We start from the raw sequence: 22,289 nt of genomic DNA on the forward strand, positions 1-22,289 counted from the left end.
CTGGCACTGCCCCTGCAGCTCTAATCCTCCTGGCACCACGCCGGGCGCACAAGCCGGTAGTCGCCCGCTATTTCTGCGGCCATACATAAGGGATGGAAAAAAAACTCAGTATCCGAAGACCTCTGTATGTGAAGAGGAGTGCTGGGACACTGAGAATGATTTCCCGGCTTCATGTTCTGGGTCCAAATACGACAGGACAGCGCAGTAGTCCTCAAAACGGAGATTAGAGGGGCTGGTTGCACCCAGATCTATGGCGCCCTCTACAGCCCGTGCAGAGAACTTCGTAGGAGGCTTTTAGGGGTTAGACCAGTGCTTAGAGACGAGGGTGGAAGAGAAGAGGACGACCCTGTAAAGCAAATTAAAGGGATTGTCCAGCAGGGAAGAAAATTTGTTAGAAAATTGAAGAAAGTGACACTTGCCTCACCGATCCTGCGCCGCTACTGCTCCGATGCCTTACCGTCTCCACTCTGGTCCCTACTTCCTGTTCCCGTCTCGACACACAGGAAATGCCGGTTCAGCCAATCACTGGCCATGGATGGCCCTCCTCAGCCCGTGATTGGCTGATTAGCATTTCCAAACTCATCGGGAACAAGGTCGGCATCGGGCAGGTGCCCCCGGGGATCAGATCGCCGCCGCCTTCTTCTCATTTTTTTTTTTTTAATCTTTTGACCCCCTTTGCCTAAAATATTTTTTTCCGCTGGACAATCCTTTAAGAAATAATATTTATCATATTTAGCTTAAACATACAAAATGGCGGACAGCGGCAGCCGCAGCTACTGTAGGTGGCTTTCCTGGAATATAAAATTTAGAGGCCGCACCGGAGGGATATGCTGCAGATTTGGGTGCAGTAAAAAAGCTCATCCACACAATGCAAATTAAAATCTACAGCGGGAATTTACAGAGGAGGTGGATTTCACCCGCCGCAGGTGCGTGTGCTGTGTCATGTGTGGGCATGTGTTGTGTTTTAAAAGCAAGTGTTTAGTTGTGCATAGATCATGTGTCGCGTGTAGAGCGCCGTGCTCTGTCGTGTGTAGAGCGCGTCTCTGTCGCGTGTAGAGCGCGTGCTCTGTCGCGTGTAGATCGCGTGCTCTTGTCGCGTGTTAGAGCGCGTGCTCTGTCGCGTGTAGATCGCGTGCTCTTGTCGTGTGTAGAGCGCGTGCTGTGTCGTGTGTAGAGCGCGTGCTCTGTCGCGTGGTAGATCGCGTGCTCTTGTCGCGTGTAGAGCGCGTGCTCTGTCGCGTGTAGATCGCGTGCTCTTGTCGTGTGTAGAGCGCGTGCTGTGTCGTGTGTAGAGTGCGTGCTCTGTCGCGTGTAGAGCGCGTGCTCTGTCGCGTGTAGAGCGCGTGCTCTGTCGCGTGTAGAGCGCGTGCTCTGTCCGTGTGTAGAGCGCGTGCTCTGTCGTTGTGTAGAGCGGCGTGTCCTGTCGCGTGTAGAGCGCGTGCTCTGTCGCGTGTAGAGCGTGTTTTCTGTCGCGTGTAGCGTGTGCTCTGTCGCGTGTAGCAGTAATCCACATGTAGAGGACGGCCCGCTTGTTGTATTCCTGTAGACTGCACGCGGTTTCCTGCCCAATAAGTCCACACAATGGCTGCTTGCGCCACATACAGATGGAGAAAGACGCATTCATTTGTGCATGAAAGGATAGCTCCGCGCTGTGTGCACGGACCCTGAGGGCGGTTTGAGTCTTCGTGTAAATGGCGCCGTGTTTTCCTGTTTTTTCTGGAGCTGCGGTAACCGAGCGCAGTGGGTTAAAATCAATGGCGGATGTTTTTTCCGTCAGAGGATCACAAACGGTGAGGAGTCAAAACCACTCGAAACATTGAGATCAGAGCAGAGAAGCCGCCGTCACGCCGCGTCGTGTAAAAAAGGATGTATCGTCTCAATAGCCATAAATAAAGCGCACGCCGATCGCCTCCGACTCGCGGGCTGACGTGTTAATCATTAAGCTTGCCGGGCAAGATGGCCGCCCCCTGCGCGGAACCACTAGGCGCTCATGTTTAATGGATTGCACCCATTTGTTTTTTTTCAAGTGGAAAAGCTGTATTTAACCAATAATTGGCTGATATCGGAGCCGTCTCCGAGGGTTAATTATTTCCTGTCAAGTAAAATTAAGATGATAGCGGGAAAGCAGCGGCAGCGGCTGGGCGGTGGATCGGCTGGCGTGTGATAAGCTAATTTCAAGGTTAGCTAATTCTCAGGGACTGGAAGCCATCGGCTCGGATACGGTGAAATCGGCAGAGAACCGGCTGCAGCTGGATTTTCGCCACTTTTAAAACCTCATTCACACGGTCAGTGTACGGTCAGTGATTTCCATCAGTGATTTTGAGCCCAAACCAGGGTGCGGGCTCTAACACAGTACCGGAGCCGATCTCTCCCTTATACCTGATGTCTTTGGAGGCTCACTCCTATAAATCACTGATCAAACACTGACGTGTGGTTTACCTCACAAACTTACCGGACCGCGCAATTTTGTGTAAACGCCGCCATCGGGCACAATTCAAACTTCATTTTTAGGTTGTACTGAGTAAGTATGTGGCGGTCGTATGACGCCATGATGTGGCAGCGATGGGGCCCGGGCAGGCATACCCGCACATGCAGAGGAAAGAATAGAACGGCGCTCCTGTAGAGAACAGGCGGTACATGATGTGTCAGTATTTAAAAAAAAAAACGCCACTGTATGATTGTATTTAGGCTCTATATGGCGGTATTATGGCACTATCAGTTTTTAGGCACTGTATGGCGGTACTATGGCACTGTATGATTGTATTTAGGTACTGTATGGCACTGTATGAAGGTATTTAGGCACTGTATGGTGGTATTATGGCACTGTATGATTGTATTTAGGCACTGTATGGCGGTATTATGGCACTGCATGAAGGTATTATGGCACTGTATGGCGGTATTATGGCAACTGCATGAAGGTATTATGGCACTGTATGGGCGGTATTATGACACTGTATGGCGGTATTATGGCACTGTATGAAGGTATTTAGGCACTGTATGGCGGTATTATGGCACTGTATGAAGGTATTTAGGCACTGTATGGTGGTATTATGGCACTGTATGAAGGTATTTAGGCACTGTATGGCGGGTATTATGGCACTGTATGGCGGCATTATGGCACTGTATGGCAGTATTATGGCACTGTATGGCGGTATGGCACTGTATGGGCGGTATTATGGCACTGTATGAAGGTATTTAGGCACTGTATGGCGGCCATTATGGCACTGTATAGCAGTATTATGGTACTGTATGGCGGTATGGCACTGTATGGCGGTATATGGCACTGTATGGCGGTATTATGGCACTGTATGAAGGTATTATGGGCACTGTATGATGGTATTATGGCACTGTATGATTGTATTTAGGCTCTATATGGCGGTATTATGGCACTATCAGTTTTTAGGCACTGTATGGCGGTACTATGGCACTGTATGATTGTATTTAGGTACTGTATGGCACTGTATGAAGGTATTTAGGCACTGTATAGTGGTATTATGGCACTGTATGATTGTATTTAGGCACTGTATGGCGGTATTATGGCACTGCATGAAGGTATTATGGCACTGTATGAAGGTATTTAGGCACTGTATGGCGGTATTATGGCACTGTATGAAGGTATTTAGGCACTGTATTGCAGTACTATGGCACTGTATGATTGTATTAAGGCACTGTATGGTGGTATTATGGCACTATATGGCGGTATTATGGCACTGTATGGCGGTATTATGGCACTGTATGGCGGTATTATGGCACTTTATGGCGGTATTATGGCACTGTATGGCGGTATTATGGCACTGTATGAAGGTATTATGGCACTGTATGGCGGTATTATGGCACTGTATGAAGGTATTTAGGCACTGTATGATTGTATTTAAGCACTCTATGGCGTTATTTAGGCACTGTATGGTGGTATTATGGCTCTGTATTGCGGTATTATGGCACTGTATGATTGTATTTAAGCACTCTATGGCGTTATTTAGGCACTGTATGGTATTATGGCACTGTATGGCGGTATTATGGCTCTGTATGGCGGTATTATGGCACTGTATGATTGTATTTAGGCACTGTATGGCGTTTTTTGGCACTGTATGATGGCGTTTTTTTGCACTGTATGGCGTTTTTTTGGCACTGTATGGCGGTTATTATTGGCACTGTATGGTGGTATTATGGCACTATATGGGCGGTATTATGGCACTGTATGGCGGTATTATGGCACTGTATGGCGGTATTATGGCACTGTATGGCGGTATTATGGCACTGTATGGCGGTATTATGGCACTGTATGGCGGTATTATGGCACTGTATGAAGGTATTTAGGCACTGTATGGCGGTATTATGGCACTGTATGGCGGTATTATGGCACTGTATGGCGGTATTATGGCACTGTGGATGTGTGATTAAGGCCTTATCCCTGACTTAACAGACCTTGAATTTTTTTCAATAAACTTTATTGACATAATCCTGGGGGACACATATTATTCACTCCTTATGTTACAAACGCAGAGTATTAATTGATTACATGTGGAGCATCAGATAACGGAGCGGAGCCCGGGGTCCCGCACCTACAGCAGAACGTACGGGAGAGGATGGGGGTCTTCACACAATGTCTGATTTCTGCTCATTTCTTGCTTTTCCTTCTAGGAGTGACCAGCAAACAGGAGAACATCAAGACTTTCAGCATAACCAACAGCATTCAGTTTCCTGTGGAACGGCGGGATAACGGAGAATAGTCACCTGCGAGGCCTCGCACCCCGCCTTAAAGGGCCAGAAGAAGCAAACGCAATACGTGCTGGACGTTCAGTGTAAGTCATGCTTGTCATTATCCTCCTGTGGTGGCGGTCATACAGACGCTGGATATCCTCCTGTGGTGGCGGTCATACAGACGCTGGATATCCTCCTGTGGTGGCGGTCATACAGACGCTGGATATCCTCCTGTGGTGGCGGTCATGCAGATGCTGGATATCCTCCTGTGGTGGCGGTCATACAGATGCTGGATATCCTCCTGTGGTGGCGGTCATACAGATGCTGGATATCCTCCTGTGGTGGCGGTCATACAGATGCTGGATATCCTCCTGTGGTGGTGGTCATACAGATGCTGGATATCCTCCTGTGGTGGCGGTCATACAGATGCTGGATATCCTCCTGTGGTAGCGGTCATACAGATGCTGGATATCCTCCTGTGGTGGCGGTCATACAGATGCTGGTATCCTCCTGTGGCGGCGGTCCATACAGATGCTGGATGATCCTCCTGTGGTAGTGGTCATACAGAGGCAGGATGTCCTCCTGTGGTGGCGGTCATTACAGATGCTGGATATCCTCCTCTGGTAGCGGTCATACAGCTGCTGATATCCTCCTGTGGTGGCGGTCATACAGATGCTGGATATCCTCCTGTGGTGGCGGTCATACAGATGCTGGATATCCTCCTGTGGTGGCGGTCATACAGATGCTGGATATCCTCCTGTGGCGGGCGTCATACAGATGCTGGATATCCTCCTGTGGTAGTGGTCATACAGATGCAGGATGTCCTCCTGTGGTAGCAGTCATACAGATGCAGGATGTCCTCCTGTGGTGGTGGTCATACAGATCTGTGATATCCTCCTGTGGTGGTCGGTCATACAGATGCTGGATATCCTCCTGTGGTAGCAGTCATACAGATGCTGGATATCCTCCTGTGGTGGCGGTCATACAGATGCTGGATATCCTCCTGTGGTGTGGTCTTACAGATGCTGGATATCCTCCTGTGGTGCGGTCATACAGATGCAGATGTCCTCCTGTGGTAGCGGTCAGTACAGATGCTGGATATCCTCCTGTGGGTGGCGGTCATACAGATGCTGGATATCCTCCTGTGATGTGGCGGTCATACAGATGCTGGATATCCTCCTGTGGTGGCGGTCATACAGATGCTGGATATCCTCCTGTGGTGGTGGTCAAACAGATGCTGGATATCCTCCTGTGGTGGCGGTCATACAGACGCTGGATTTCCTCCCTGTGTGGCAGTCATACAGATGCAGGATGTCCTCCTGTGGTGGTGGTCATACAGATGCTGGATATCCTCCTGTGGTGGCGGTCATACAGATGCTGGATATCCTCCTGTGGTGGCGGTCCATACAGATGCTGGATATCCTCCTGTGGTGGCGGTCATACAGATGCTGGATATCCTCCTGTGGCGGCGGTCATACAGATTGCGGATATCCTCCTGTGGTAGTGGTCATACAGATGCAGGATGTCCCTCCTGTGGTAGCAGTCATACAGATGCAGGATGTCCTCCTGTGGTGGTGGTCATACAGATGCTGGATATCCTCCTGTGGTGCGGTCATACAGATGCTGGATATCCTCCTGTGGTAGCAGTCATACAGATGCTGGATATCCTCCTGTGGTGGCGGTCATACAGATGCTGGATATCCTCCTGTGGTGGTGGTCATACAGATGCTGGATATCCTCCTGTGGTGGCGGTCATACAGATGCAGGATGTCCTCCTGTGGTAGCGGGTCATACAGATGCTGGATATCCTCCTGTGGTGGCGGGTCATACAGATGCTGGATATCCTCCTGTTGGTGGCGGTCATACAGATGCTGGATATCCTCCTGTGGTGGCGGTCATACAGATGCTGGATATCCTCCTGTGGTGGCGGTCATACAGATGCTGGATATCCTCCTGTGGTGGCGGTCATACAGATGCTGGATATCCTCCTGTGGTGGCGGTCATACAGATGCTGGATATCCTCCCTGTGGTGGCGGTCAGTACAGATGCTGGTATAGCCTCCTCTGGTAGCGGTCATACAGATACTGGATATCCTCCTGTGGTGGCGGTCTTACAGATGCTGGATATCCTCCTGTGGTGGCGGTCATACAGATGCTGGATATCCTCCTGTGGTGGTGGTCCATACAGATGCAGGATGTCCCTCCTGTGGTAGCGGTCATACAGATGCTGGATATCCTCCTGTGGTGGCGGTCATACAGATGCTGGATATCCGCCTGTGGTAGCGGTCATACAGATACTGGATATCCTCCTTTGGTAGCGGTCATACAGATGCTGGATATCCTCCTGTGGGTGGCAGTCATACAGATACTGGATATCCTCCTGTGGTGGCGGTCATACAGATGCTGGATATCCTCCTGTGGGTGGCGGTCATACAGATGCTGGATATCCTTCTCTGGTAGCGGTCATACAGAAGTCTGGAGAGCCTCCTGTGTGGCGTCATACAGATGCTGGATATCCTCCTGTGGTGGCGGTCATACAGATACTGGATATCCTCCTGTGGTGGGCGTCATACAGATGCTGGATATCCTCCTGTGGTGGCGGTCATACAGATGCTGGATATCCTCCTGTGGTGGCAGTCATACAGATGCAGGATATCCTCCAGTGGTAGCGGTCATACAGATGCTGGATATCCTCCTGTGGTGGCGGTCCATACAGATGCTGGATGGCCACCATCTATATGACCGCCACCACCGGAGGATATCCAGCATCTGTATGACCGTCACCACCGGAGGATATCCAGCATCTGTATGACCTGAAGCCCGTACGGCCGCTGCTGCATCTCCCTGTAGCACGGATCAAAACATCCGGCGACGGGGGACGAGCCTCCCTAGCAATCGCGAGATACAGCGGGCGGCCGTGGGGCATCAGGAGCGATGCAGGTGTTGGGAGCAATGGGAAGTGTAACCTGTGTCAGGGGCCCGGGCATTTTGGGGGCATTATAGGGGTTGGATAACCTCTTTAATGACCATAATATGTGCCCTACTGCAGAACCCAAAATAAGGGGGGCCCCACCCTGGTTGTGCGTTGGCAACCAACCACCACTAGCGGTTTATACTGTCAGTCTCGGCTCTCTCGAATTACGTTCTCTTTTCATTTTCTGGTAGTGTCTCATTTTCTGCGTCTCGCGCTGAGGTCTGTTCTACTTCTGCTTTGTCCTAAAATGGCCCAAAAAACACCATATGGTGCGGTGTCTAGACGGAGGCTGGGGGGCTCAGGGGGCCGTGGGGTCATTTAGGACTTAATCCCTGCGGTTGACAGAAGTTAAATATCATTATCTCACGCCAAAGTCAGGAGAACATCTGCCCACCGCTAATATTCAGTAACGTGACCCTTCCAGCTTCCCCTGTGACCCTTATTGACTTCTAGAAATCCCCTGATATCCTTATTAAGACCCTGGAAGCCCTCACAGACCCCTGATGACAAACTCCTTGACCTCAGGGGTTATTGACCTTTTCGGCCTCTCCAGCCCTTATTTGCTCATTACAGACGAAGTCTCTTAATCTTCCCCGAGTCCTCGCTCCATCATCACCTAATGGACTTCTAAACCCCTGACACCCAAGAATAATCTAGTGGAACTTCTCAACGTCTTATAACTACGCCCCGTGACTTGGTAGAAGATGCTGTGTCACGTGATGCCTGATGCTGACCACTAGGGGCGCTATGGGCCGCTCGGCGACGTGGGCACATTTTTGTGTCATCCATCCAAAACGATTTCTTTTTTTCCTCATCAAATTTTGAGAGGACCACATTCATCGCCAGGTGTTTTATTCTCCTCCTCCTCCCCGGTACTCTTTGGGTCCTCCACCGTCTCTGTTCTTTCTGCTCCAGCCAACGACACATGACTGCTGCCCGCCATTAGTGGTCACATGTCATTGCCTGCCGTAGTCAGTCACAGGGAGTAGACCGCCGCCGGTCCCCTTTGTGGGCAGGGAGGTCTACTCTGAATACAAAAGGAAGGCCTCGTGGAATCCAACAAGCCCAACTGATTCCTTCTTTCCTGCAAGGCCCTATCTCATGAGATGGTGGGCTCTGCCGGTGCCACCGAAAGCGGGGAGTAGAGGCCAACGTTGATTGTGTACGGCCACCATAAGTCATGGATCTTCCACATAGAGTTGGGGGCCTATGGACACAGAGAAGTAGTCTTCGTGGGTGACTCTGTTGTCTGCACACCCACACATGTTCCAGCCGTGGCTGTAGCTTCATCTAGAGATTTCTTCTCAGTGGAGTCCTGGTTCTGATGATCTAGAAGAACCTCTTCAATGAGCACCTCCCACCACCAGCCCTTGGACTCCTGCCAGCCGAGCCACATCTCGTACAGTTTGATAGGCCCCCAAGGAGCAGAACTCTCATCATTGTGCTTGTATAAATGAATTCACCTCCTGGAGAGAGGAGCCGTCACCCCCACCCCCGCAGCGATCACTGCTCTAGACTCAGCCTTCTGCCGTCCCGCCATGTGCATGGATTTCCAAACCTCGGCGTACAACAATTAGCATTATGTAAATAATATGAAATCACTCCTGCGCGGCTGCGGAGGGAGGAGGGGGAGGCGAACATCGCGCTGGATCTGTCTGCTGCTTTGTGTGGATGGATTTCACCCTCCCCGCCCCCCACACTGCCATACATCCGCCTGAGATAAGACGGTATAATTATACGGAAAATGGAGCCGATCACCGGCAGGTCCCTCTAATTAAATTAACATTTCAGCATAACGGCCTCATTAGATGTAGGGGCGTCCCCCTCTTCCGCTGTATCCATGGAAACCCAATGTCACGGCCAGAACAGGCAAGGTTATGAGAGGGTGCGCAGGACACGTCACGCCCAGTCCAATACAACTGCTCGTCTCCAAGCCAAGGGGCTCCCCGGGGCCCAACGGCCAGAGAAGAAATCATTGTCATCGGGTGGTACCTCAGGAACATGACCCGATGACCTGGGATTTCCCAACATGCAGCCCATCTCAGGACCTAAAAATATAATTCTATGGGATTTGCATTAATATTTGGCGGGCCCATTGTTTACTCCATTTTTGCATTAATATTAGCGCCCACTGTTTGTTCCGTGTTTTGTGTTCTATGGGCTTTGCATTAATATCGGCCCCCACTGTTGTTCCATGTTTTTGAGTTCTGTCGGATTTGCATTAATATTGGCGCCCAACTATTTACCCATGTTTTGCATTTCTCTCTCCTCGCAGTTTCCCCGACAGCTCGAATCCAAGCCTCTCAGAGCCTGGTGAGGGAGGGCGACACACTGACCCTGAATTGTGACCTAACCGGGAACCCCAGGTAAGTACACCTATGGCGCCAACCACTTCGGGGCTGTCACGTGAAGAGTCGGCATGGTGAATGATAGGCCACCCCATGATGGTGTCTTGTTAAGCAGAGGTCGAGAGGTTTGTGTGGTATCCGAGGTTCTGCCAAAAACCGAGTGACCTCTTCTTCCCCCATAGCCAAAAAGAATGGCCACTGGATGGGCTAAACCTATGAACAGGTCACTACAGTGGAGAGGGGTCTTTGGTAGTGGTCACATCGCCGCCATTACCACAGCAGAATCCTCAGTGACACCGCCCCCTACAGGCGAGGACGCGCACAGGGAGGAGAACTTCCCTGTCTGACAGGCGTTGCTATTTACGGAGATTTGCGAGGCCGCCCCACAATCCGCTGCTTTCCCCGGAGCGCTCGTGACAAGCATATAAAAGCTGCTTCCCGCTGCTCTGGAACCGCGACAGATTTCACCGTGAAATACGCGGAGAAAAAAAAACAAGCACATGTCGTTTTTGTTTTTTTTGTTTTGCGTGGCGGCTGGATCGGGCTGACTCCGTATAAATAGTTCTCTGCAGCCCTGCGCGCTGCAGATAGAAAGCCCCGGGACGGCGCAGGCAGACCATAATACGGCGTGTAATACGACCTGCACTCACCCCATATATTCTCACGCCTGCAGCGGCAGGGCGCCAGCATGATCCTAATCAGTGCGCGGCCGCCCCAGAAAACAGAGACAATGCATCCCGGGACGCCCTGCACCTGCGCGGGACATGAATATTCGAGGCGCGCAGGTCCCAACCGCCATGCGCCATACTATACGTCGTATCACTGCTGTGTCTTTAAGATGGGCAACTCCAGTCTGGGCAGATATTAACATCGGTCGCGTCCTATGTACGGCCATAAGCACGCCGGCTTCAGTCCGGTGCTGAACGCTTCTCCCAGCGCGCCGCAGGGGTAGTCCGCCGTCCATATGCTCATTACAGTGGGAGAAGCCTTGTCAGTGGGTGGAGCTTTGTCTTGGCGTCCTGGTAATTACAATTCCCTCTATCCAAAAGGGGTGTGGCCCTACACAGCTAGCACTGATTGGACACACCCACCAACTGGTGACGCCCAGTTGTCAATCTATAAGTAAATTTCGAGGAGGAATAATAGAGGCACCACAAAGAGTTATAAGACCGGATGCTCCAGAGTTCGGAATAAGGTTGTTTCCTGTCTCTGGAGGTGGTATTTGTGGCTTATCGCTAGTGAGGTACTTTGTGCCTCATGCCTCACCCGTTCTCAGTAATGTAGTATCGGCATTGTATTTCGTGCTTCGCCTTGAGCAGCGCCACGTCCACCTGAAGAGCACTTGGCCACCTGTCGTCGCTGATGGAATATTGTGTGAAACCCCTCATCATCTCAGCCGCGGGAAGAGGGGCTCTCCATCCTTCCTGTACGAGGCGCCTGTTCATCTGCTCCGAGGCCTCCTGCATCCCCGCGCCTCTCATGGTGGAGTATTAGACAATACAGGAGGCTCGAGGCGCCACCAACCATACAAAGTGTGAGGTGGTCTCTACCAGGAGGGGGCGACACACACGGAGGTACAGTGCTGCCCATAATTATTCATACCCCTGGCAAATTTTGACTTAAAGTAACTTTTATTCAACCAGCAAGTAATTTTTTGATGGTAAATGACATCGGTGTCTCCCCAAAGATAATAAGACGATGGACAATGTATGAGGCATTATTGTGGAAAAAAACATTTCTCAGCTTTTATTTACATTTGAGCAAAAAGTGTCCAGTCCAAAACTATTCCTACCCGTCTCAATAATCAATAGAAAAGCCTTTATTGGCCATTCCAGCAATCAGACGCTTCCTATAATCGCAGACCAGCTTTTTTCATGTCTCCACAGGTATTTTTGCCCATTCATCTTTAGCAATGAGCTCCAGATCTTTCCGGTCGGAGGGTCTTCTTCTTTCAGGTTGGAGGGTCTTCTCGCCATCACCCTGATCTTTAGCTCCCTCCACAGATTCTCCTTTGGATTCCAGTCTGGACTCTGGCTGGGCCGCTCCAAAACATTAATGTTGTTGTCTGCTGACCATTTCTTCACCACTTTTGCTGTGTGTTTTGGGTCATTGTCATGCTGAAATGTCCACTGGTGCCCAAGGCCACGTTTCTCTGCAGACGGCCTGATGTTGTCGGTGAGAAGCCTCATGTATTGCTCTTTGGGTTGAAGGCTTCTCCTTTTTTACGCCAAATGAAGGAAACATCATTGTGACCAAACCAATTTTTGTTTCATCTGACCATAACACAGAAGACCAGAAGTCTTCTTCTTTGTCCAGATGAGCTTCTGCAAAGACCAAGCGAGCTCTTGCAGGGATGGACTGGGACAATAAAGTGGCCCTGGACTTCAGCCAGACCGGCCCACTGACCGGCCCACCGGGGGCGGAGCAAATAAAGGGGCGGGGCTCACATCCATTCAGCAGAGCCGGGGGCGGAGCAAATAGAGGGGCGGGGAAACAAGAGAGGCGTGGCTCACATCCATCCATTCAGCAGAGCCGGGGGCGGAGCGGCAGGAGGGGTGGTGGCGGTGCTCACAGCCATCCATTCTGCTAAACGGGGGGCGGAGCAGCAGTAGGGGAGGGGCTCACATTCATTCAGCTGCGCTGGAGGGCGAAGCAGGAGGCGGGGCTCACATCCATCTATTCAGCTGAGCCGGGGGCGGGGCTAACATCTCTCTTCAGTCTATCAGGGCCTCGCTGATAACCGCCCCGCCCCCGTCTGGTAGTGATGCCGCCGCTGAGTGTACTGTGCGTGCAGGGGGGTCGTGCGGCCAGGGCCCCCTGATGGCGGCCCTGGCCGGCCCATAATTCGATCGGCCCACCGGGATTCTCCCGGTACTCCCGATGGCCAGTCCATCGCTGAGCTCTTGTGTGCCTTATCTGGAGAAGTGGTGTCCTCCTTGGTCTGCAGTGTCCGCTGGATTATCTGCCCTGAGACATTGCCACCAGCAGAGCCCAGATTCACCAGGACGGCCTTGGTGGTGATCCTTGGATTTTAACTATCCTCCTGGCAGCACAGGGGTCTCTTTTGGCTTCCGACCGCGTCCTCAGAGATTTTCCACAGTGCAGAACATCTTGTATTTTTTGCTCAAATGTAAATAAAAGCTGAGAAATGTTTCCCCCACAATGATGCCTCTTGCACATCGTCTTATTATCTTCTGGGAGACACCGATGTCATTTCCCGCCAAAAAATTACTTGCTGGTTGAATAAAAGTAACTTTAAGTCAGAATTTGCCAGGGGTATGAATAATTATGGGCAGCACTGTACATGTGATGTGTTCCCTATATGGTGAGAATATATAATCAGTATATGGCAGTATTATGTGAGCACTGTATGGTACTGTATTAAGCACCATATGGCGGTATTATTTAGGCATTATATCACTAGTATCAAAGCTCCTCACGTTGTCAGCCCCTCACAACCTCAGCCATGTTTCTCTCGGGCCCTCCCGCTGTGGCTGAGGGGCCCCGTATAACTGCGGCCCTGGTTGCGGGTATCTTGGGGATAGTCCTGGCAGTCTGCATTCTGTGAATATTCTGCCTTCTCTCGAGCCTGTAAGCCGCGGCGTATCACTTGTCACCAGAGCGGCCCCTGCCCCCGCCAACCCATTATCATGTAGCGGAATTAGTCGCTATTATGTCCAGAAGTTAAACGTAACCGCAGGATAAGTTATTAGAGCGACCGAAGGAGACGGCGTATAAAGAGATCCTTCCGGCGCGCCATTCTCCCGTCACCTCCTCAGTGTCAGCGCTCACCCCGCCATTGAACGCTCTTTGTCTGAACTGAATGCAAACAAATTTGGAGTCTTTTGTTTTGGTAGAGAAGAGAAGGCGCCAGTAGTTCCTGAGCGGCCATTGCGCGCCTTCCTAATTCTCCCCAGCTGTTTCCCTGTGTGAGCGGCGGCCGCACTTCAGAAGGTCAGCATGGCGTCCCAGATCTGCTCTGCAAATGAAAGAGAAGTGAAGGAGCCACCGATCTCCTTGTCTTGATAAGGTTTTTCTAGTCTGGGAAGTGAAAAACCGTAAAACACAAGTTTAAATACGTAAATCAGAGAAGTATGGCGGAGCTGGATGTCAGGACGCTGCCCCCTCTGGCCAAATTGTCATGAAAAATAGAAAAATATTATTGACATAATGTAAAAAAAAATGAACAAGACTGAAATACGTTTCAAGGCGACGAACGCCATGATTAAAGACGCTGCTCCTCCCCCATAAATCTAATCATTATGAGCGAAGACTCTTCTGCCGAGTCCGCCTCTTGGGGTTCACAGAATATAATACTGGTAAATAATTTATACAAGTCAATCCAGGTAGAAAAATATTACTAATTTCTGCGCTTGAGGGGTTATTTTCTTTTTCAGGATAATTAGGCCTCTAGGTGGCGACAGACGTACAGCAGATCGAAGGTCAAGATGAGAGTCATGCAGGTTCCACACAGTTATACCTGGCTGTGGTCAATATCCTGGTATAAATATAACGGGGGGGCGGGGGTTAAAAGTCGGGACCATGATGCTTTGCAATTGGACTTCTTCTAGGCAGGTCGTCTGCCCCGGCTATGAAAACTCACAGAATGTATGTTATCACGGAAATCGGGGCTCTAAAAACACACAGGTGAGCCCCGTGCAAAGGTTTCACCCTATTCCACATGAAATCCAGAACTCCTAAATAAACACCAGGCCCCAGACCAGACCCCAAAATAAATACCGGGCCCCAGACCAGACCCCAAAATAAATACCAGACCAGACCCCAAAATAAATACCAAGCCCCAGACCAGACCCCAAAATAAACACCATGCCTCAGGCCAGACCCCAAAATAAATACCAGACCCCAAAATAAATACCGGGCCCCAGACCAGACCCAAAAATAAATACCGGGCCCCAGGCCAGACCCCAAAATGAATACCAAGCCCCAGGCCAGACCCCAAAATAAATACCGGGCCCCAGGCCAGACCCCAAAATAAATACCAAGCCCCAGGCCAGACCCCAAAATAAATACCATGCCCCAGGCCAGACCCCAAAATAAACACCATGCCTCAGGCCAGACCCCAAAATAAATACCAGACCCCAAAATAAATACCGGGCCCCAGACCAGACCCAAAAATAAATACCGGGCCCCAGGCCAGACCCCAAAATAAATACCGGGCCCCAGGCCAGACCCCAAAATAAATACCAAGCCCCAGGCCAGACCCCAAAATAAATACCATGCCCCAGGCCAGACCCCAAAATAAATACCAAACCCCAGACCAGACCCCCAAATAAACACCATGTTCCAGGCCAGACCCCAAAATAAATATCAGACCAGACCCCAAAATAAATACCGGGCCCCAGACCAGACCCCAAAATAAATACCGGGTCCCAGGCCAGACCCCAAAATAAATACCAAGCCCCAGACGAAACCCCAAAATAAACACCAGGCTCCAGACCAGAAACCCTAGCCACTTCCCGAAATTGTATGTATCTGTATCCCATAAAACATGTAAAGATAAAAATTAAAAGTCCAAAATTGTAAAATAACATGGCGAGGGTCATAAAAATAAAAAACACCCCCCCTAAAAACAGACCCCTTTACACACACTGCCTAATACAAACATAAAAACCAATATATACCCCGACCAGGGAATAATTACTAAAGAGTAATTGACTGGCATAAGCCTATGGCAACTACCACAATACAAAGCCTACAAAGACTGCCAGGCCGCTTATGATATATTATTACTTTATTACAAAATTACATGAATTGACAAACCTGATTAAAAGAAAGTGAGAGACGACGTCACTGGAGGACACAGCGGATACATGTCTATATATCAGTCCATCTGTGTGATACATAGAGGGATACAATGCAAGCATGTCATATATAATCCAATGCAGAGACAATTACCCAAGCTGTGTCTGCTCCAGGATGGCGCCAACCCCAACGCGCGTTCTGACATACCTTTGTCTGGGGGTAGCGTCTTCACTGGGGGACACAGGTTAAATACACCAGTCAGCCGATCACCACATGAGAGATAATGATCCTATTCTATGTCGTCTGCCACTCAGGTAATGAGGTAAGAAAGCGCATTCAGCGCCCAGGAAATGCATGTAATCACGTGATCGCCCTGTGATCGCGTGGAGACGATGTTAACACGGAATCGCGTCACCAAGTATCGCGAGTCCGTGTCTACACCATCATGAAACCATTGCGCATGTCAGGTCTGACAAGTGACGTCATGGGAACTCCATGATATAAACACAACAAAAAGAGAGAAGATAAGGAAGGACAGAAGGCAAAAGGACGGCGCCCAAAAGAAAAAGACAAGGACACCAGGAGTTTAATGCAAATTTCGATCCATAATTCAAAAAATACGAAAAAATACACACCAGTCAGTGTTGGTGAAAAGACATATAATGAGACGGGTATTATTCTGGAAAATATAAAAAAAAAATCAGAAAAAGAGAAAAATTCTAAACATGATGATATTGCTGAGAAAAAAATAAAGGAAAATGTAAAGAGTTATATATATGAAATAAACACCTACGAATAGAACTCCATACGAGGTGATACACAATGTGGAGTCTGTAACATACTGCACCGGGGTCTGGAATGGAGACCATCGGGTATAAACCCAAAGAGGTGGTCATCAATCCATCTGCACCACTGTGACACATTAATGTGGCCCTACCAATGACCTCCTAAAAGCCCATCCTGATGACCACCGGACCCATGACTATAGGTGACCTTCTGATGTAGTCACATAATATGAAGATGACCCTCTAATACACATCGCTTAAAACCATCGCGGCCGCCTCTTGTTCCCAACTCAACCTCCCATTAGCTGCACGTGCCTACCCGCTACCTAAAGCCTCCATTAATACTGTAAAGTCAATGACTATACAATATGTGGGGGGTAGGTCACGTGGTGATTATATATACGGATGCCAGCCCCATAGATGACCCTAAACAAGAGGTCAAAATCTGTTAGAAATCGCGAGGCGAACATTAAAACAAGACCCACTAGGTGTGGAGACCCGGATTTGCCCTACAAAGACCTACAAATATGAGGAGAAACCAGTAGATTCTTTCAAACCATTTGGACACAACGTATTTAGTTTCCAAATCCACTTGCATTCAAGCTGTGCCAATCTTTTTGATATATCCCCACCTCTGATGTTTTTTAGAACGCAATCAATCAGGTACATAGGATTGCAGTCGTCTCTTATTTTCTTTTGCACCATACTTTATTTTAATCATGTTTGTCAAGTCATGTAATTTTGTAATAAAGTAATAATCTCATGAGTGGTCTGGCAGACTTTTGTAGGTTTTGTCTAATACAAACATAGCAGCTCCCCTGATGTGTGACGTTTGCTGCTCCATTCTCCGACTTGAGGACCTGCACAGATCTGGTCATGTGACCTGCGCTCCCCTACTCTTCAGCTATGCTGACCATGCCCCCGCCCTGGGTTTACTAGTCTGTCTGGAGTGTGTGTGGGGGGGTGATGGGGCAGGTGTCTACTGTATCTACTGGAGGACAGCACAGTTGACAATGGAGGGTCCTCACTGTCTGCCCCATGATTACAGCAGCCCTGCCTGAATTTGCAGCGATACATAATCATACTTGTGACCCCTTGTTCCTACCTGATCGTGCCAGCTCCCATTATAAAGCACTTACCTCCTTTTCTGCTTCTCTACATACAAACTCCTCTCATCTGGCTGTTCTATATGTTTTTAGTATTGTAGCTCGTCCCCATTCTCTTGAGTTAAGAGGGGCACTGTTTTTGGAAAAACACAGAACCTTTTTCCATTCTGGAACCCCCTTTAACGTTAATGTCTGCCACTACATTTTTAGGTCTAAAACTCTGTGCCAATTAACTCCATAAATACATCTATATCTCTGATTAAACGACAACATTGTGGCTGCTTGTAGCCACCACTAGGGGGAGCTAAAAGCATTGACCTCAGGAGGCAGCTGTTCAGAACTGTATGCACTGAGCTCCCCCTTGTGGCAGCTGCAGGTAGCTGATGCAACAAGTGTCAGGGTTAGCCTCCTACCGCAGGCTCCATGGAAGTCACTTGCACATGGTGTCCGTGCCGCTGCTGCCTCAATATGGCTGCCAACACTGTTTTTAGTAGCGATGGCTTGTGAGTTAACCCTTTCAGTACTGGGCCACTTTTCACCTTAAATCCCAGGCCAATTTTTGCAAATCTGACGTGTCACTTTATGTGGTAATAACTTTGGAACGCTTTTACTTATCCAAGCCATTCTGAGACTGTTTTCTTGTGACACATTGTACTTCCTGACAGTGGTAAATTTGAGTTGAAATATTTCATCTTTATTTATAAAATAATCCAAAATATACCCAAAATTGTGAAAAATTCACAATTTTCTAAATTTGAATTTCTCTACTTTTAAAATGGTTATCAATCAACATTCCCCATATGTCTGCTTTATCTTGGCTTAATTTTGTAAATGTCATTTTATTTTTTTAGGACGGTGGAAGGCTTAGAAGTTTAGAAGCTATTTTTAAAATTTTCAACATAATTTCCAAAACCATTTTTTTAAGCACCATCTTTTAAAGGGATTTTGAGGGGCTTACGTAATGTAAACTACCCATAAATGACCACATTTTAGAAACTACACCCCTCGAATGATTTTAAACTGATGTTACAAACTTTGTTAACTCTTGAGGTGTTCCACAAGAATTGAAGGAAAATGGAGGTGAAATTTCAAAATTTCACTTTTTTGGTAGATTTTTTGTTAATCAATTTTTTCTTGCAGCACAGCAAGGGTTAACAGCAAAATAAACCTCAATATATATTACTCTGATTGTGCAGTTTACAGAAATACCCCATATGTGGCAGTAAACTGCTCTATGGGCACGTGGCAGTGGTCAGAAGGAAAGGAGCGCCATATGGATTTTGGGGGCAAATTTCGGTCGAATGGTTTTTAGGCACCATTTTGTATTTGAAGAGACCCTGACGTACCCCGTAAAAATTAAAAGTTTTGTTTCTTCCAATAAAATGTTGCTTTAGCCCCAAATTTTTCATTTTCACAAGGGGTAACAGAAGAAAAAGCACCCCATAATTTGTTACCCATTTTCTCCTGAATACGGCAACACCCCATATGTGGTAGTGAACTGCTGTGGGGGCACATGGCAGGACGCAGAAAGGAAGAAGCGCCATATGGCTTTTGCGGCGCAGATTTTGATGAATAGGTTTATGGGGCCATTGTTTTTTATTTTTTAAGTGATTGTCTTATGTGGGGACTCATTTTTTGCGGGATGAGGTGACTGGTACCATTTTGGGGTATATAAAACTTTTTGATCGCTTGGTATTAAACTTTTTGTGAGGCAAGGTGAAAAAAAATGGCTGTTATGGCATTTTTTCTTTTTTTTTTTTTTTTACAGCATTCACCTGAGCGGGCATATAATGTGATATTTTTATAGAGCAGGTTGTTACGGACGCGGCGATACCTAATATGTCTATCATTTTTATTTTTGTTAAGTTTTACACTTTTTGAACAGAATAAAATCTTGTTTTTGTGTTGCCATTTTCTGAGACCCCTTTTTTAATATTTTTATAAAGTTGGGGCTTGATTGGTACCATTTTGGGGTACATAAGACTTTTTGATCACTTGGTATTACACTTTTTGTGAGGCAAGGTGACCAGAAAATTGCTTTTTTTTACACTGTTTTTACTTTAATTTTTTTTACGGCGTTCACCTTACAGGCTGGATCATGAGATATTTATATAGAGCCGGTCGATACGGACGCGGCGATACCTTATATGTTTTACAATTTTATTTTACTTTATTTTGGGAAAAGGACGCTTTATTTATTTTTTTTACTTGAAACTTTTCTTTTTTTTTCTAAAACTTTATTTTTTTAACTTCTTTTTTCACTTTATTTTTTGCCCCACTCTGGGACTTCAACTTTTGGGGGTCTGATCTCCTTTACAATGCATTACAATACTTCTGTATTGTAATGCATTGGCTGTAAGTGTAATACAGGGGGCTGGATCTCACAGGCTGTCACGGAAGGCATTGGGCTGCCATCGGGTCCCCATCACAGCAGCGTGGGGACCCGATGGACACCCGACAGGATACCGCACATGCCGTGGTCAGCGCTGACCGCGGCAGTGCAAGGGTCAATGCGCCAGCATCTGTGTTTTCACCGATGCCGGCGCATACAGCAGGGGTCCGGCTATGAGTGACTGCCGGACCCCTGCCGCTGAAGCTGCGCCCACCCGATCAGAGTGCCATACATGTACGGCGCTGGTATCCCACGGGTTAACGGCTGAGTTGTGTATTTGCCCTTCAAACAATGGTAATGACTCGGGTATAGGACAGAGTTTATTAGGCGGCGCTCTGCTGTCAGACAGGGCTTGTTAAGAGGCTCCGCACAATGGCTGAGGTTGTTAAGCCGTATTACGCTATTACCAGGGTTGTTAAGCAGTGCGGGTGAGGATGGCGTTTCTTCTCAGTCCCGTGCGATATAAGATGGAGTGTATTAAGCAGTGTGATACTAGAATAGAGTTTATTAAGCGATGCTGTGCTATTGTTCAGCCGCATTGTGTCCGCAGCTCTCCCAGATCACAGGCTGCATTAAGTCGCTTCATGATGTAGTTTTCAGTAAAGGGAAAGGAAGTTCTATGTCGAGATGGAGCTGCTCAGAGTTCTGCTCCGCTGTCATGTGGAATCTTCTATTTGGGGATTAATTAGATTGGAAAGAACCTTCGTGTACGGCCGCACGGCGAGACCAAGACTGGACTCAGAAACCAGAAAGGCCCCTCCTTTTCTGATCCACACCTGAGTTTGGCTTCAAAAACCGCATTAAAAACCTGCACTTGTCCTCCATTCCATTAGGTGTCATGCACACGGCTGTATTTTTGTTCTTCATACAATCTGCATTTTTTAAGGATCTGATGCAGAACCATTTATTTCAATGGGAATGTAAAAATGCAGACACCATGTACTGTCCGTATGTCCGTTCCGTAGTCCGAGGAAAAAAAATAGAATATGTCCTATACCTGTATTGGAGACGAGGATGAAACATTTCTATAGAAGGGAAAAAGAAAATGGCGACATGCACACAGCTAGAGATGAGCGAATTTTTAAAAAATTTGATTCGCCGGTTGGATGAATTATTTTTTTTCAATTTGCTTAGATCCGAATTTATTTGCGGCAAATTACGTTAAAAAACGTCTATTTTCTGGCTGCAGAGAGCCTTTATAGTGGTGTAGAACACTGTGCCTGTATAGTGGTGTAGAGCACTGTGCCTGTATAGTGGTGTAGAACACTGTGCCTGTATAGCGGTGTAGAGCACTGTGCCTGTATAGCGGTGTAGAACACTGTGCCTGTATAGCGGTGTAGAACACTGTGCCTGTATAGCGGTGTAGAACACTGTGCCTGTATAGTGGTGTAGAACACTGTGCCTGTATAGTGGTGTAGAACACTGTGCCTGTATAGTGGTGTAGAACACTGTGCCTGTATAGCGGTGTAGAACATTGTGCCTGTATAGCGGTGTAGAACACTGTGCCTGTATAGCGGTGTAGAACATTGTGCCTGTATAGCGGTGTAGAACACTGTGCCTGTATAGTGGTGTAGAACACTGTGCCTGTATAGCGGTGTAGAACATTGTGCCTGTATAGCGGTGTAGAACACTGTGCCTGTATAGTGGTGTAGAACACTGTGCCTGTATAGTGGTGTAGAACACTGTGCCTGTATAGCGGTGTAGAACATTGTGCCTGTATAGCGGTGTAGAACACTGTGCCTGTATAGCGGTGTAGAACATTGTGCCTGTATAGTGGTGTAGAACACTGTGCCTGTATAGCGGTGTAGAACATTGTGCCTGTATAGTGGTGTAGAACACTGTGCCTGTATAGTGGTGTAGAACACTGTGCCTGTATAGCGGTGTAGAACACTGTGCCTGTATAGCGGTGTAGAACATTGTGCCTGTATAGCGGTGTAGAACACTGTGCCTGTATAGCGGTGTAGAACATTGTGCCTGTATAGTGGTGTAGAACACTGTGCCTGTATAGTGGTGTAGAACACTGTGCCTGTATAGTGGCGTAGAACACTGTGCCTGTATAGCGGTGTAGAACACTGTGCCTGTATAGAGGTGTAGAACACTGTGCCTGTATAGCGGTGTAGAACACTGTGCCTGTATAGCGGTGTAGAACACTGTGCCTGTATAGCGGTGTAGAACACTGTGCCTGTATAGAGGTGTAGAACACTGTGCCTGTATAGAGGTG

The 22,289-nt window shown here is 48.2% G+C and overlaps 1 protein-coding gene across 1 annotated transcript in view; it reads left to right on the plus strand.

The window, feature by feature from the left end:
* Nucleotides 1-22,289, plus strand: part of CADM4 (cell adhesion molecule 4) — a 246,887-nt gene that overhangs the window by 201,864 nt on the left and 22,734 nt on the right. Inside the window, 3 exon segments of the mRNA XM_040420095.1 lie at nt 4,642-4,722; nt 4,725-4,802; nt 9,950-10,040. Of these exon segments, the coding sequence (XP_040276029.1) occupies nt 4,642-4,722; nt 4,725-4,802; nt 9,950-10,040 (250 nt within the window).

The sequence above is a fragment of the Bufo bufo genome, chromosome 1 (assembly GCF_905171765.1).
Source record: "Bufo bufo chromosome 1, aBufBuf1.1, whole genome shotgun sequence".
In the NCBI taxonomy this organism is placed as follows: domain Eukaryota; kingdom Metazoa; phylum Chordata; class Amphibia; order Anura; family Bufonidae; genus Bufo; species Bufo bufo.